The following is a 16,865-nucleotide window of genomic DNA, read 5'->3' as shown; positions in this document are numbered from 1 at the left end:
ATAAAAACAGGATATGAAGTTGAGACACGTAGGGCGACCTAGTAGTAACTGGGGGAGGAGGGAGGAGTAAGGGTTTATATGCTCAAAATACATTGTATTCATGTATGAAATTCTTAAAGAATGAAAACAATATTATATTTAAAAAGATACTAGCTATAGTATTTTTATAGGCAACTTTCATCAGATTAAGTAATTAATTGTCCTTCTTATCAAGATGGATAGTAATGTTTGTCAAATGTGCTTTCTGCATCTGTTGAATAACTATATAATTTTCTGCTTTATCCTGTTAATATGGTAAATTACATCAATTTACTTTTTGAATGTGAAGCCAATATTGCATTCCTAAAACAAACCCGTTATCTATGATGCATTATCCTTTTAGGCAACATTATTTCCTCTGATTAGTAAGATGGTGAAAAACTTTGTGTACACTAGTGTCACTTATTTTTTAAACATTTGATTGAATTCACAGTGAGGCCATCTGGACACAAAGACTTTCTTCTTAACACCACAGTAAAAAGTGGAAGCAATACAGATAAATTATTTTCCCACCACAAAAGGGGAAGGCTTCCTGTTATGCATGCAAATTCCTAGAAAATTCGGATGACTGCTTTCTTTTTGTGTCAGTTTGGAAAATTCATGTTCCTCTGGAGTATTTTCCTATTTTATCAACACTGTCAAATTTATTGGCATGAATTTTATGAGATTTTCTTATTATGTAGAATTTGTAATTTCTGTAGTGGTCTTGCCTTTGTGTTTTAATGTTATTTGTGCTTTCCTTTTTGAGTAATCATTGTTGCTATGAGTTATGAAATTTATTAATATTTTCCTAAAGGTTGGCTTCTACCTTGTTGACTTAATCTTATATTTAATAGATTTTGCTTCTTTTGGGTTCTTTTCCTAGCTTTCTGTGTGTCATAAGCGATAGAGAGACAAGGGCTGGGTCTTACTCTGCAGTCTGATATGGCTGTGAACTCATAGTCCTTCTGGCTCAGCCTCCCAGTGCTGAGATCATCAAGACATGTCACTATATCTCCTTTTATTCTCCAGGATAAATTATACACTTTACAATTTGCCTTTTTTTAGAAAAATATTTATTTATTTTTATTTATGTACATTTATCTGTGTCTTTGTGGATGTTTGGCATGTGTGAGTGGATACCCAAGGAGGCCAGTAGAAAGACAGTCAGTCCCCTGGAGCTGGAGTTACAAACAGTTATGGGCCACCCCAACATGGGTGCTAGAAGCTAGGCTCAGGTCCTCTGGAGAACAGCAAGTGCTCTTAACTGTTGATTCATCTATTCACCCACACATGCCCTTTAATTATAATGAATTTGGAGCCATGAATTCCCCTCCTAACACATATTCAGCTTTAGCCTTCCAGTTTTGCTATGTTGTATTTTCATTATCATTCTGTTCAAAATGTTGTATAATGTCTATTTTATTTCTCCTTTGACCTAAAATTTATGTTGTGTGTCATACTTTCCAAACAAGCATTTTCTGGATATATCTTTATTGTTGAATTTTATTTGAATACCACTGTGCTTAGAGAGTTCATTCTACACTATTTCAATATTTCCAAATATGAGAGTCATTTTATATTCCAAAATACAATCTATCTTGGTAAAATTTTCACACAATCTTGAAAGAACACATATTTTGTAGCTGGTGAATATAGCAGGCAAATTTTTCCTGAGCTACCTTGTCACCTTTTCCTCTAGGAGTCTATATTTTTCTGAGCTTGCAAAGTCTGTGCTCCTGTTTATAGAGCATTTTCTCCTAATTCCTGTTAGCTGTGTGATCTCCCATACCACACCCTGTACCTTCTTCCTCAGTAGGGTCTCTCACTATTGATTTTGATGTGCAAAGCAAAGATAAGTTCAAGATGCTAATATCCACTAGTCAACAACACCATTTTCTATTTTAGTCTTTTTTAATTTTTATTTTTGTTTGTAATTTCTTAAGTCCAATTATTGCTGCCTCTATGTGCAGGGGTGTGGGGTTATCCACTGGGACATGGGCAAGCTACTAGTGACCACACTCCAGAAGAAAAGTGACTCTCCCTTCCCCAGCAGGCATCAGTGCCATCAGCTTCTCGGGTAGGAATAGGGTCTTGGGAGCCTCTCCCTCATCCAACTGGACTTTTAACTGGCTTGACCTTGTGCAGATCTTATGCACACAACCACGGCTGCTGGGAAATCATGTGTAAGACAGTCATGATTCATGTTCAGAAGATAGCATTTCACAGTACTCGTCTCCATCTTCTAGTTCTTACACTTTTTCTGCCTCTTTTTGCATGATGTTTCATGGGCCTTGACCTTTTTTGGGGGCTCTTGATGTGATAATATGGGAACTGATTTAGTGATTGGGATATGGAGGAAGAAGGTGTACCATTGGGACAGGTACTACTGTGTACCTGGGAGCTTAGTAAAGTCTGTGAAATCTCTCTTCTGCAGCACAACCTGTGTCTTACAATATATAGGGTGATATTTTTCTTTACATATTGACTTTTCAGAGCTAATATGCATATCCTTTCATGTGCTTTGTGAGACTTATATGTTCCTTCTCCTCAATATGATTTACAGACGGCCATAGAAGTGGCACTCTGAAGTTTTGAAGACTAGTTTACTTAAAGTAAAAATCTAAGTAAATTAAAATACAGGACATTCAAAATATGGCAATTGTGAACATGGTATAAGCTTTAAAATTCAAGAATACTGCCTGATCTTTGCTACAGCAGACATTTTTTGCTGCTTTTCTGTAAGCAGAGTTTAACTTTCTTTAAATTGTCCTAAATGTGCCCAGAACCCTCCCTGCTGAAGTCTGAGGACAGCATAAAATTATACGGGCATTCCTCTTGCACCTGCCTGGTTCTCAGGAAGCACGGCCCTAGACTTTGGAAGTGAACTCACTGTAGGGGAAGTTCTCTGGGAGAAGGTGTCTTCCATCCTACTTAGGCCGCACTCCCTCCATCCCTGAATTCTGTACACACTCACCTTTTCCCACTCTCGGTCCTTGTTCAGCACAATCACCACAAGCCTGGGGTGCACCTGATAGCCTTCCTCAGTGAAGGACAAGTCTTTGCCATCCCACGTCACGTTAACCATAAATCTAGATGGAGGAAAAGACAAAGACACATTTAGGGAGGACTTAAAGAGGCTTCCAACCAATGAGTGGGTGCTGCCGTCAGCACAATATTAGAGTATAAACACACATAACCATTGCTTATCATGACATAGAGACTCCAAATGTGGACCTTTTCAGACCTATGGAAGCACTGCTAATAACACACGCTCCAATACACCAGCGTGACCCATTCTCTGAACCCCAGTCCTGTATCTAGGCATTAATAATCAACTCTTTAACACCTTTGACTACCAAATCATTGACCTGGGTTTACATGATCTTCTTATATGAGAATATGAATGCATATCACCCACCCATCCACACAATTCTGCATTTATATGTGTGAGAGAGAGAGAGTGCCCACGAGAGTGTATGTGCCTATGAGTGTTTATGCCCACAAGTAAATGGGGACCTACAGGCATGTGGATGAGCACAGGTGCTAGAAGAAAAGAGGTCATTGGATCCCATGAAGCTGGAGTTTGGGGTAGTGGTGAAAGGTCCGCTGGGCATGCTGGGAACTGAATTCCGGTCCTTATCAGGAGCGCTTTTAACCATTGAGCCATCCCTCTAGCCCTGTGTATTCTATTCTCTTTTCATAGGTTTCCCTAAGGAAACTGCTTCCTCACAATCTACACAGATCTAACTTCAAAACAATGATAGCCCATCTGTTTATTACTCATTCAGCTAATATTTATTTGCGACCTGTCAGGGCTTAGCTAGATGAATGGAGATAAACAAGGAAACAGATGTGATACCTGCTTTCATGAGGTTTAAAGTCTGAGGAAGAGGGCAAATATTAGCCTATTAACTGAAAATCTCTGGTATGCAACAAGGAAAAGGATGTGGGGCCGAGGAAATGGCACAGTTGGCAAAGTGTCTACTATGTAAACACTAGGACTTGAGCTTGGATTGCCTTCACCCTGTTAAAAGGCTGTGTATCTGGACACATGTCTGCAATCCTACTGCCCAGCAGCAAAAACAGGACAACCCGTGGGCTTGATGACAAGCTAATCTGGCTGAACTGATGATCTCCAGGTTTAGTGAGCGATTGTGTCTCAAACAAACAAACAAACAAATAAGCAAAACAAAAACAAAAAACCATGAAAATTAGCTGAGGAAGCTAACCAATGCTATTCTTCAGACTCTACATACATGCACACACACACACACACACAAGCATGTGCATACACCACACACACACACACACACACACACACACACACACACACACTTATTTTAAAAAGAGAGAGAAAGAAAGCCATATTGTAGGAAAGCAAATTAGAAGAAGAAAGAACCTGGAAGTATATTTTAATCTATAGGGGTAGGTCAAAGTTAACAGGTATGAGAAGATGGGAACAGCTTAAAGAAGCAATGTGTGCAAAGGCCTGTGGTACCTATAAGACACTAGGTCCAGAAAATTAAAGTTGAAGCAGAGATAGGAAGACAAGAACACCATTAGCCAAGCCTGAGATGGTGAGTGAAGAGAAGGTGTTGGACTTGTAGGACATGTACAATTTTGTCTTAATCCTTTTTAATTTTAATTTCTATTTTTTACAATTTATTCATTATATATACCCCTTGAAGCCCCTTCCTAAACTCCTCCCAGTCCTACCCTTCCTCTCTCTTCTCCCCCTATCCCCTTCACCTAGTCCACTGAAAGGGGGAGTTCTCCTCCCCTGCCATCTGACCATAGCTTATCAAGTCTCATCAGGACAGCCTGGATCTTCTTACTCTGTGACTTGGCTGCATGAGAGGCAAGTGATCAAAGAGCAGGCAACTGAGTTCATGATAGAGGCAGCCCCAAGGAGACTGAGCTCCCTATGGTCTACATCTGAGCAGGAGATCTGGGTCTTCTCCATGCGTGATCCTTGGTTGGTGTATCATTCTCTGCAGGACCACCTGGGCTCAGAATTTTTAGTTTTGTTGGTCTCCTTGTGGTGCTCCAGTCCCCCTCCATGTCCTTCTATTCCCTACCTCATTCTTCTATAAAACTCCCTGTACTCTGTCCAAAGTTTGGTTGTGAGTCTCAACATCTAATTCAATCCCCTGTTGGGTAGAGCTTTTCAGAGGACTCTCTATAGTAGGCTCCCATCCTGTTTCCTCTTTTCTATCACTTCTGATGTTTATCCTATTTGCCATTCTGAATAAGATTTAAGCATTCTCCCTAGGGTCCTCCTTAAAATAATATAACATTGAAGGGTTTTAATCAAGGGAGTACCGTAGCACTTTAGTAAGATCACTATAAGGCCACGTAGAAAATAGACAAGGAGACTCGCAGGCATGTGGAATGCCATTTACAGGGCTATATTGTTTCTTCAATCAAGATGGAAGACAGAGATAGCTTTGACCCTAGCAGTTGCCAAAGAAGAGGGAAAGAAGGAGAAAATGAAGAAGAGCAGCAGAGAGAGGGCAGAGAAAATGCAAACCCAGGAGGATTCTGAGCTGGGTTTAAGGAGAGGATGAAGGGGCAAGTCACTAGGGACCTGTGTCACATCCATGGAACCAACGCTACCCTTGGTGTGTTTGTTACAGCAGCACTGATGAATGAACAAAGAGAGAGAGAGAGAGAGAGAGAGAGAGAGAGAGAAAGGAACCATGGTGGCAGATCCTTCACAGATACTCCATAGAAACAGTGTGACACAGTGAAGCATTTGAACAAGAAAACATGGAAGAGTTCTCTAACTTCATTTACTTCATTTACTTCATCAAAAAAGCAGATAAAGAAAGGAAAACATTTAAGGAGAAAAAGGACACTACAAAGTCCTAAAAGAGAGACTTGTCTAGTGGGTCATATGTCCACCTTTGACCTCTGTAGTACAGAAGTGACCACAAAGGAGAGACCAGAGTGCATGGACAATCTGAGAAAATGGGAAATGATGAGTAGTGTTATGCATTCATCCCATGGGCCATCTACATCACTGAAAGTCATACTCTTGGGGCTGGACAGCTCAGTAGTTACGCACTCTCAATGTTCTTCCAGAAGAAGCAAGCTTGGTTCCTAGCATCCACATCGGGTAACTCAGAACTGCCTGTAACTCTAGTTCCAAGGCATTGTGCACCCTCTTCTGGCCTACAGGGGCTCCCATACACAGATGGCATATACCTACCCATAAATTATGATAACAATTATTTTTAAACACCATGTTCTTAGCAACAAGCTAATGATGTGGAGAAAGCCCTCAATATGTAATGTTGAGACATTTGTAGTGTCTATGATAGTTTGCTAGAAAGGCACTTTCCTTTGTGCATGTGTACCGGGAGGCATATGTATATGTGTGAATGGGTGCGTGTACACATGTGTGGAGGCCAGAGAACAACCTTTATGTCTTTTCTCAGGAATGCCATCCACCTCTCACTATCCTAGTCAAATAGGCTGGGCTAGCTGGCAAGCAAGTCTCAGGGATCCAGTGCTCTCTGCCTCCCCAGTGCTGGGATTTCAAATGCTCCATTAGCCTGGCATTTTTACACAGGTTTTGAGGGTCAAACTCAGATGCTTGCATTTTTTTATTTTTTTATTTAACTTTTATTAATTACACTTTATTCATTTTGTATCCCCCCATAAGCCCCTCCCTCTTCCCCTCCTGGTCCCACCCTCCCCCCTTTCTGCATGCATGCCCCTCCCCAAGTCCACTGATAGGGGAAGTCCTCCTCTCCTTCTTTCTTATCTTAGTCTATCAGTTCTCATCAGAAGTGGCTGCATTGTCAGGGTTCTCGGTTATCTCCACGGATAGTCCTTGGTTGGAGTATGAGTCTCTGGGAAGTTCCCTGTGTTCAAATTTTCTTGTTCTGTTGTTCTCCTTGTGGAGTTCCTGTCCTCTCCAGCTCTTACTATTTCCCACTTCTTACATAAAATTCCATTCACTCTGCCCATCAGTTGGCCATCAGGCTCAGCATCTGCTTTGACAGTCTGCACAGCAGAGGCTTTCAGAGGCCCTCTGTGGCAGGTTCCGAGGTTGTTTCCTGTTTTCTTCTGGCATTTTTAAGGCAAGCCCTTTACCAACTAAGCCATCCCGCCAGACCAAGAAAAGCATTTTCCCAGCTCCATGACTGTCAATTGAAAGCCTCTTGTGTGTGGGGCCTTCTAGTGAGTCCTGCAGATGAAGAACTAAATGCCCAGTGCCATTCTACCCTCTGACCAACAGTTTTTATAATTCATAGACATAGGCACATCAATGGCTAAATGAGAGCTGGAGAATGTGAGGTGTTGCAAAAGCAAATAAGGAGCTCCTAGCTCAATGTAGAATATCTGGGAAGCCCTTCTGGGGCACATTGGAGAACAAGTGGGAGATAGGACAGAAAGCTTTGTGATCAGAGGAGTTACCAGGAAAAGCTGGACGCAGCTTGTTGAGGAGCTGGATAAGTCTGTGGGGGGCTCTAACTGATCACGGGGACCTTTGTATGGCATGCTAAAGCACTGGGAATTTGTTCAGAATGCCATGGAGAACCATAAGTAGAAGGTTGGAAGTAAAAAAGTATCTCGGCTCGCTTCCAGCAGAGGCAGGCGAGCAATGCCCCTTGACCAGAGGAACGTCAACACTTTTATTCATGGCTTGAACATCATTCGTTATTTAGGCAGTGGAGACTCATTTGCTCTTTCTTCTTCCCTTTGATGATTTTTGGCTGGTGGGTGTTATGATGAGCTAAGTACACCTAGATAGGAACATCTAAGGAACATTCCATTTTACACCCTACATGCATAGGACTCATGAAAAGATTTTTTTGTAGACTGATGGATTTGAGGAACATTGGACTTCCTTCAAATTCCTCATTGTCATCAGGCTTTCAAAGTAACTAATTGGGAGCTAAATTAGGCTGCTTTTATCTTCCAAGCTGAAGTTTGGTTTCATTTCTCAAAATTATTTTTGGTCCTATCAAATTCCCTGGCACGTGGTAGGAGCCCAGCTGATGCTTGTTGGCCAAGTCTATTGACATATCATCATAAGATATGCCATCCACCTATCCATCCATCAACCAACATATTCATCAATGTATCAATGCATCTATAGCTCAATCTATTTAGTCACCCACTCACCCATCAAATATCTATCCATTCTTTTACCCATCCACTCAATTTATCTATACATAATTGCATTCCTCACCCACAAATGTTTATCCTTCTATCCATAAGTCCATCAGTACACTTACTCATTTATTTGTCTCTACATCAGCCCATCCATCTTCCTACACATCAATACATATCTATCTTATCTATCCATAAGCCCATCAATAATTCATTACTAATCCATCCATTATCCCATCCAATAGACTTTTGAGGACCTACTACATCTCAAGCACATCATGTGTCATGAAATCTGCTAAGAAAATAATGCAAAAACAATCATTCAGTTTTCGTGGTTGGGGAGAGGGTCACAAAAAAATAACAATAAAGAATGGCACATATACCATTACAGATGTTTGTTGCTTAAGCTGATAATGTACATAAGGTAAGCTGTGGTGAATTCTATTGCAGCTCCAGGACTAGTATCAGGAAACAAAGTAGAACATGTTTGGGTCATGTGAAGAAAGAGCAAGGGTCGAGAAGACAGATGGTAGAGGATAGCAGCAACAGTTTGCATGGAGAAAACAGCATAGTCAAAGGCAGAGCGAGATACAGCTTCCTAAGGAATTTGATCAGAGTTAGAATCAGGTCAGAAGGACTGGGAGATGGGGTTGCAGGGGAAGAAGTTTGTGATGCGAAGCTAGAGAGAAGAAAATCCATCATCAGCTACATTAAGGGGATTGTTCTCATTTTGTTTACTGGGGGTAGAGGCAGGAAGAGAGAGATTGCAAGGTAAAGAAAAGCAGAGGGGACTAGTTAGTAATCAAGGCAATAAAGAGGGCAAAGGAAGCAAAGTTTTGTTTGGGCAGGAGAAATTTTCCAACCGGTCAAACAGCTGCAACAGAACATTTTGTTGAATTGCAGTGTAACTGCTGTAACAATGAACCAAACTAGTAAAACTAAACAACAAAAAACAAAACAAATAACAACAACAACAAACAGCCAGCCAAGGACTTTCTGTGCCCCATACCCCAAATTCATAGGTCAAAGCCACCATCGTGATTTTAAGCCAGAGGCTAGCATGTATTCATAACCATCCTTCCTTGGATTTGTCAGTTGAATCTACTCAAATCTTCAGTAATTTATCATCTTGATTCTTGTACACCATTGTTTCCCCTCCATTTCCTAATTTAATTAGGTGAAATTAGCAGGGTGATTATTCATATTTGACCATATTATATAAAAACAATTATGTAGAAATCCTCATGTCCTGATTTTTACTGTGTTCCCTTAATGTTCAGCATTCTAGAGCAGTGACTCCATGTACTAAACGTTAATATCTTCCCTTTCTGTCTAGCTCCTGTCTTTAGTCTTTCCGGAGGGAAAAAACTCTAACAGAAATTTCTGCTGAACACCAGTTTCATTAAGAAGTTGCAGGAAGTGAGTACCTATTAAGTTCAATACCTCCATCCAGTTTCTAGGAAGGACAGTCCATATTTCCTTAGGCTTTCTTCCAAATTAAACCTACACTACAACAAAATTCTTTACCTAAGGAGATACCATTCTATACTACTGTGCCTTGTCCCCATTATTACCTGCTGAGCACTTGTATTAAACAGTAAAATCCTATCACTGTCTTGCTTATCAAAATTGATTACACACCTTTAGCAATCCAGATAAAAATACTAGAACCCCTGGTGGCTGCTAAGCTTCAAATTATATCTTCAATATTTCCAGCAGGAGCAATAAATACAGGAAAGCATGCTAATAAACATTCAAGGCAGCGAGGCCCCGGTGGTCTGCAAAGGTCTGCCTCTGTCTTCCTATCATTCAGTAAAGTGATCTACATAGTACTAACTGCAAAAATATAAACTATTTGCAACACATGTATATACACTACACGCTTTCTATAATACCTACAGCCTTGGGGACGTAAGACTGCTGCCGTCTTGAAATGACCCTTTCTCCACTGCCTGAATTTTCTGTTCTATTAATGGCCCAAAGGGAGACCAGGTGAAACCATTCTTCCTATATAACAAATGCAGTGAAACTGGTCCAGAAATTCCAAGTTTACTCTACACCAGCCGTGTCTATGATGGAAGCATGAGTCACAGGAGGCTATAGGACACTTGCTATGTGGATGGTCTGAATTAAGACGTACAATAGGCTGAACTTAGGGAGTTGTGGAAGAATGTGAGGAAAGATGTAGGAAACTGGAGGGATCAAGGACATCACAAGAAGACCTCCAGAGTAAACTAACCTGGGCCAACGGAGGTTCACAGAGACCGAACCACCAACCAAACAGCTTGCATGGGCTGGTCCTAGACCCCTACACATATGTAGCAGATGTGCAGCTTGGTCAAAATATGAGAGCCCTAACAGTGGGAATGGGAGTAGGGGCTGCCTCTGACTCTGTTGCTGGCCACTGCCTCTCTTTCCCCTAGCTAGGCTGCCTTATTAGGCCCCAGTGGAAGAGGATGTGCTTAGTCCTGTTGCAACTTGAGGTACCAGGGTCTTTGGTACACCTTGGAAGCCTCCTCTTCTCTGGAAGAAGGAGACAGGGAAAAAGGGGAGGCATGAGGATGGAACAGGGAGGAAAAGAGGGAGGGGACTGGGATCAGACTATAAAGTGATTAAATTACAAAAAGATACACCATAGGTCTGACGTAAACCCTAGATTTTATTTCATTTTTTAACATTTATGGTTATTGTTGTTGAACTACATGTACCTGTTTGCGGGTTTGCCCATATTAGATCAGGCGCCTGTGGAGGCCAGAAAACAGCATCAGATCCCATGAGCTGGAGCTACAGGCAGCTGTGACCGACATGACATGGGTGTTAAGAACTGAACCTGTGTCCTCTGTGAGAGCAGTATGCATTCTTAACTACTGAGCCATCTCTCCAGCCCCATACCCTGGATTTTTAAAATGCCTTGTTTAAACCAAAATGATAATATCGCATGAGGGTATAGAAGATAGTTCAGTAGACAGGTATATAAGCATGAAACTTGAGTTTGAGCCCACCAGAACTCACATTAAAAAGCTAGATTTCTATTTCCATTAGACAGTTGGTTTAGGCTTTCTTTGGGTTTTGTTGTTATTTTGGTTTGTTTTCTAATAAGCAGGATGTATGTTTGCTTAATGCTGTGTTTCTAGTGCTGGGCAGAGAGCTAGTACTGATCAAAGAGTGCAATAAACAAGAACAGAATTGCTATTTCTGTTCTGCATTTTGCTTTGCTTTGAGACAGAGCCTCTCTCTGTGTAGCCCTGGCTGTCCTCGAGTCCTTCCACAGACCAGGCTGGCCTGGAACTCACAGGGATCCACCTGCCTTTGCCTCCTGAGTACCGAGATTACAGGAGTGTGCCACCACTGCCTGGCCTAGAATTGCTATTTCTAAGTAGTTGAAATTGCATGATGTTAAAGAGTGAGATGATTCTGACGCTTCCTTCTGGGCCAACTGGGGAGCATCTTAGCATCCTCTGCGCCCCTCCACCTCCCTCACTGTTGTTTTTGCTAAATTTCATATTGTGACCATCAGATTGTTTTGTAAACAATCATGTTTATAACCATAGATTAGTTAGCACTGCCATTTACTCTGGAGATGTGCAACTGTTCAAAGTGCTGAGACTAAATGACTATTGAAAGCTGATCCCTAATTGAGACACATCTCACCAAAGCTCGTGGACAGGAAGAGAAGACAACAACAAAAACGTAGGAGCTGGAGGAGAGACTGAAATGTTGCATAACGCTGTCTTCCAGTTTTGACCTAGCCACTGTGCCCCTTAATTCTCAGCCACTGTGATTACTTGCACAAGATTAACCGGGCCAACATTCTGTCACGGGGTGGGGAAGAGCTAATGAGGCTACTCCTCTGAGGACCTAAGGCCATTACTGGTCGTTGGCAGAGGGAGACATTTTCTTCAGTGGTGTAGCTACTGGTAATGTTCCCATGGTCCTGCCAATAACCCTCATTAAATTTATTGGGCCACCAAAATATAATAATAATAATGAGAAAGAAAGAAAGTAGAAGAGGGGACAAATGAGAAGAGAAAAATGTCTGTGGACATTCAGGGGAACAAGAGAGAAGGAACAGGGAGAATATAACCAAAATATATTTATACACATTAAAATGTCACAGTGACCTGTTATAATATATAACTAATATATGATAAGAAAAACACTTTAAATTAATTAGAATAAACCATACAATTCCCCATCACCTAACATAGCTCAAAAACACGTTCTGCATATGCCTAGTATGCAGCTATGTCTACTAAATAGTACTTAATGAACACTTCCCATGTATTTCACTATTTTCCCACTCCTGCTGCTTTGTCTAACACCCTATGGTGATACAGTTCTGTGTTTTTAAAGCCATGTTTTTCTTTGCTACTTGCATGTTGTCATGTCCAAGGTCCCTCAGTCCTGTCAGAGCCAACTACATGTAGACCATGTGAGCACTTGTGGACACAAAATGTCTCATTCTTTCCAATGTCTCCTTTGTCGTTTTTGCTACACAGTTGTCTCTTTTAACTTCGAGAATTTGATTATTTGAAATGTTCTCTAGACATATTTATTATTCACTCTTTCCCTTTAAACTTCAATTCTCTTACTCTTTCATAAATGCCACCATAACCCATTTAGTGTTTCTGAATTTTTGGTTAATTTTCTATCTGCTCTGCCATCTCCTAAGTTCCAAGTGATGTTTTCCTGACTCTCACTATCCCTTAAGTGTTTCTTCAGAAGACCTGGCTGTTGCTGCCTTTCTATTTGTCATTGAATTTACGTTTTGGAAATCAAAGTCATTGTTTTCTTTAATCTGTTCATGTTTTCTAGCACATTTCTAGAAGGTTTGGGTTGTTTTCTTAATTCTTTTTTTATTACACTTTATTCATTTTGTATCCCCCCAAAAGCCCCACCCACCTCCCTCCCCTTTCTGCATGCATGCCCCTCCCCGAGTCCACTGATAGGGGAGGTCCTCCTTTCCTTCTTTCTGATCTTAGTCTATCAGTTCTCATCAGAAGTGGCTGCATTGTCATCTTCTGTGGCCTGGTAAGGCTGCTCCCCCCTCAGGGGGAGGTGATCAAAGAGCAGGCCAATCAGATTATGTCAGAGGCAGTCCCTCTTCCCATTACTATGTAACCCACTTGGACACTGAACTGCCATGGGCTACATCTGTGCAGGGGTCTTAGGTTATCTCCATGAATAGTCCTTGGTTGGAGTATGAGTCTCTGGGAAGTTCCCTGTGTTCAAATTTTCTTGTTCTGTTGCTCTCCTTGTGGAGTTCCTGTGCTCTCCAGCTCTTGCTATTTCCCACTTCTTACATAAAATTCCATTCATTCTGCCCGACAGTTGGCTATCAGGCTCAGCATCTGCTTTGATAGTCTGCACGGCAGAGGCTTTCAGAGGCCCTCTCTGGCAGGTTCCTAGGTTGTTTCCTGTTTTCTTCTTCTTCTGATGTCCATCCTCTTTGCCTTTCAGAATGGGGATTGAGCATTTTAGTTAAGAGTCCTCTCTTTTGTTTGGTTTGTTTAGATGTACAGATTTTAGCGGGTTTATCCTATGTTGTATTTTTATATGCATGAGTATATACCATGTGTATGTCTTTTTGCTTCTGGGACAACTCACTCAGGAGTTGTGGGACTTTCCAGGTCCCACCATTTACCTGCAAATTTCATGATTTCCTTAATTTTCATTGCTAAGTAATACTCCATTGTGTAGATTACCACAATTTCTGCATCCATTCTTCAGTTGAGGGGCATCTGGGCTGTTTCCAGCTTCTGGCTATTACAAATAAAGCTGCTACAAACATGGTTGAGTAAATGTCCTTTTTGTGTACTTGAGCCTCTTTTGGATATATGCCTAGGAATGATATGGCTGGATCCTGAGGAAGCGCTATTCCTAGTTGTCTGAGAAAGCGCCAGATTGATTTCCAGAGTGGTTGTACAAGTTTACATTCCCACCAGCAGTGGAGAAGGGTTCCCCTTTCTCCACAACCTCTCCAGCGTGTGTTGTCCCTTGAGTTTTTTATCTTGGCCATTCTGGTGGGTGTAAGGTGAAATCTCAGGGTTGTTTTGATTTGCATTTCCCTAATGGCTAATGAGGTTGAGCATACAACGACAAAATGGCTGAGAAAGAAATTAGGGAAACAACACCCTTCACAATAGCCACAAATTTCATAAAGTACCTTGGTGTAACCCTAACCAAGCAAGTCAAAGACTTGTATGAAAAAAATTTCAAGTCTCTGAAGAAAGAATTAGTAGAAGATATGAGAAGATGGAAAGATCTCCCATGCTCATGTCTTGGCAGGATTAACATAGTAAAAATGGCCATCTTACCAAAAGCAATCTGCAGATTTAATGCAATTCCCATCAAATTGCCAACACAATTCTTTACAGACCTGGAAAGAAAAAGTCTCAACTTCGTATGGAATAACAAGAAACACAGAATTGCTAAAACAATCCTCTACAATAAAAGATCTTCTGGAGCTATCTCCATCCCTGATCTTAAGTTGCACTATAGAGCAACAGTTATAAAAACTACATGGTACTGGCATAGAAACAAAATGGTGGATCAATGGAATCGAACAGAAGACCCAGAAATAAACCCACACACTTACGGACACCTGATTTTTGACAAAGATGCCAAAACCATACAATGGAAAAAAGATAGCATCTTCAACAAATGGTGCTGGTCCAACTGGATGTCTACATGTAGAAAAATGAAAATAGATCCATACTTATCACCCTGCACAAAACTGAAGTCAAAGTGGATCAAAGAACTCAACATAAAACCAGACACATTAAATTGGCTAGAAAAAAAAAAGTGAGGAATACCCTAGAACTCATTGGTACAGGAGAAAACTTCCTGAACAGAACACCAACAACACAGGCTCTAAGAGCAACAATCAATAAATGGGACCTCATGAAACTGAAAAGCTTCTGTAAAGCAAAGGACACCGTCATCAAAACAAAGTGACTGCCTACAGATTGGGAAAGAATCTTGACCAACCCTTTATCTGACAGAGGACTCATATCCAGTATATATAAAGAACTAATGAAGCTGAAAAGCAGCAAACCAAGTAATCCACTTAAAAAATGGGGAACAGAGCTAAACAGAGAATTCTCTGTAGAGGAATATCAAATGGCAGAGAAGCATTTAAAGAAATGCTCAACCTCATTAGCCATTTTCTTAATTCTTTATTCTGTTCTCCTACTCCTCCCTGCCTTCTCGATACCCACCCAACTTTATACTGTGTGTCTCTGTCTGTCTCTCTGTCTCTTTCTCCCTCTCTCTCTTTGTCTTTTTCTCCCTCCCTCCCTCTCTCCTGCTGGTCTGAAATAGTTTCCACACCAATGTTTGCTTATTACTTTCTGGTTCAGCATTAACTATTAGGTCAGTGGGAAGCTCTGGCCCAGCATAGGGATACTCTAGTCTACAATTAATCTCCAGCTCTGCAAAAACAAGCATGAAACTGCTCCCACATGAAGGAACCCCTTTGTACTTTTTCTTATGCCCACCTCCCATCACACATCTCCATTCACCTCCCTCACCTTGCTCCATCTCCTGTGGGCAATGTTCCACAGGACATGGGCATGGGTTTCTATTGTGCTTATCTCTTACACTTGCTGAAGGTTTCCTGTTCCCTAAACATTACCACACACCTAACATCAGAGAATAGAAGCAAATGTCAGGGCTTAATTCCTAACTCCAAACCACAGTGTGCATTGTCCAGGCCAGTGTCACATGAGACAGACTCAGAAATCATGGCATAAATGAATGTTTTTAATGAGTGGAGACAGAAGAAGACAGAAAGTGCATGTCATTCCTCTAATACAACTGATATTATTGTGGCCAATTAAAAAGTAGCTTGACTAAAAAACACTGATTTTGTTTGTTTTTTTCCTTTCTCTATAGGAACTGGGGATTGAATAATACTGAGCGTATGCTCTAGCCCTAAGCCACATCTGCAGCCCTCCTGTTTATTCTGTTTTGAGACAGAATCTTGCTAAGTTGCCCAAGCAGCTCAGTCTGGACTCAAACTCACTCTGTACCCAAGCAGCCCTTAAACTTCTAATCTTTCTGCCTCAGCTTCCCAAGTAAATAGGATTACAAACCTTCACCACCAGGCTTGGCTAACACTGACTTTTAAAAAATTTAGAAAGTAGGAGGTTGTCTTTGGATCACTCTAAATCTAAACTAGTCTCCTGGTCAAAGCATCCACAAGCTGCTAAAGAAAGGAACAAGAGAATGAACAGACATGGGTCTGGAAGATCTCACATACTTAATATTTATTTTCAGTGAACCAATTGCAGAAAATAAATTCTGTAAGGCCACTTGTTTGTTTCTGGAATCTCCTTTATTTACTGAAAATTACTGGAAGTCTGACTGACCAATAATAAAACAATTTTAAAATCCCAGCTGGCTATTGTTCCTTATATGTGGGCTATGCCAAAGAACCCAGAGTAGGGAATTAGTAATGTCTGGGCACTATTAATAACATATTAAAGTAGCAGTATTTGTGCCACTGTTTACCTCTGATGCTTTGCGCAATCGCTTGGAACTGGCTAGAGGAAGTCAACACAAACAACATCTGAAATGATCCTAATCATGGAGGGTGGGACTGGGAGGAGAGGAGTGAGGGAGCTATGATCTGTATGTAAAGTTAATTAATTAAAAGAAGAGGAAAAGAGTACAGAAGAGGTGAGCAGATGATAGTAGGTGGCTTACTTAGTCACCCA

At 41.1% G+C, this 16,865-nt stretch overlaps 1 protein-coding gene across 1 annotated transcript in view; it reads right to left on the bottom strand.

The window, feature by feature from the left end:
* Positions 1-16,865, bottom strand: part of Grin2a (glutamate ionotropic receptor NMDA type subunit 2A) — a 413,092-nt gene that overhangs the window by 124,788 nt on the left and 271,439 nt on the right. The window contains exon 4 of the mRNA XM_055597755.1: positions 2,996-3,110. Within this exon, the coding sequence (XP_055453730.1) occupies positions 2,996-3,110 (115 nt within the window). The remainder of the gene's footprint in view (positions 1-2,995; positions 3,111-16,865) is intronic.

The sequence above is a fragment of the Psammomys obesus genome, unplaced genomic scaffold (genome assembly GCF_907164565.1).
Source record: "Psammomys obesus unplaced genomic scaffold, mPsaObe1.curated_primary_1811, whole genome shotgun sequence".
NCBI lineage: Eukaryota > Metazoa > Chordata > Mammalia > Rodentia > Muridae > Psammomys > Psammomys obesus.
Note: the sequence above shows the minus strand (reverse complement) of the source record. Positions and strands in the feature narration are given on the sequence as shown.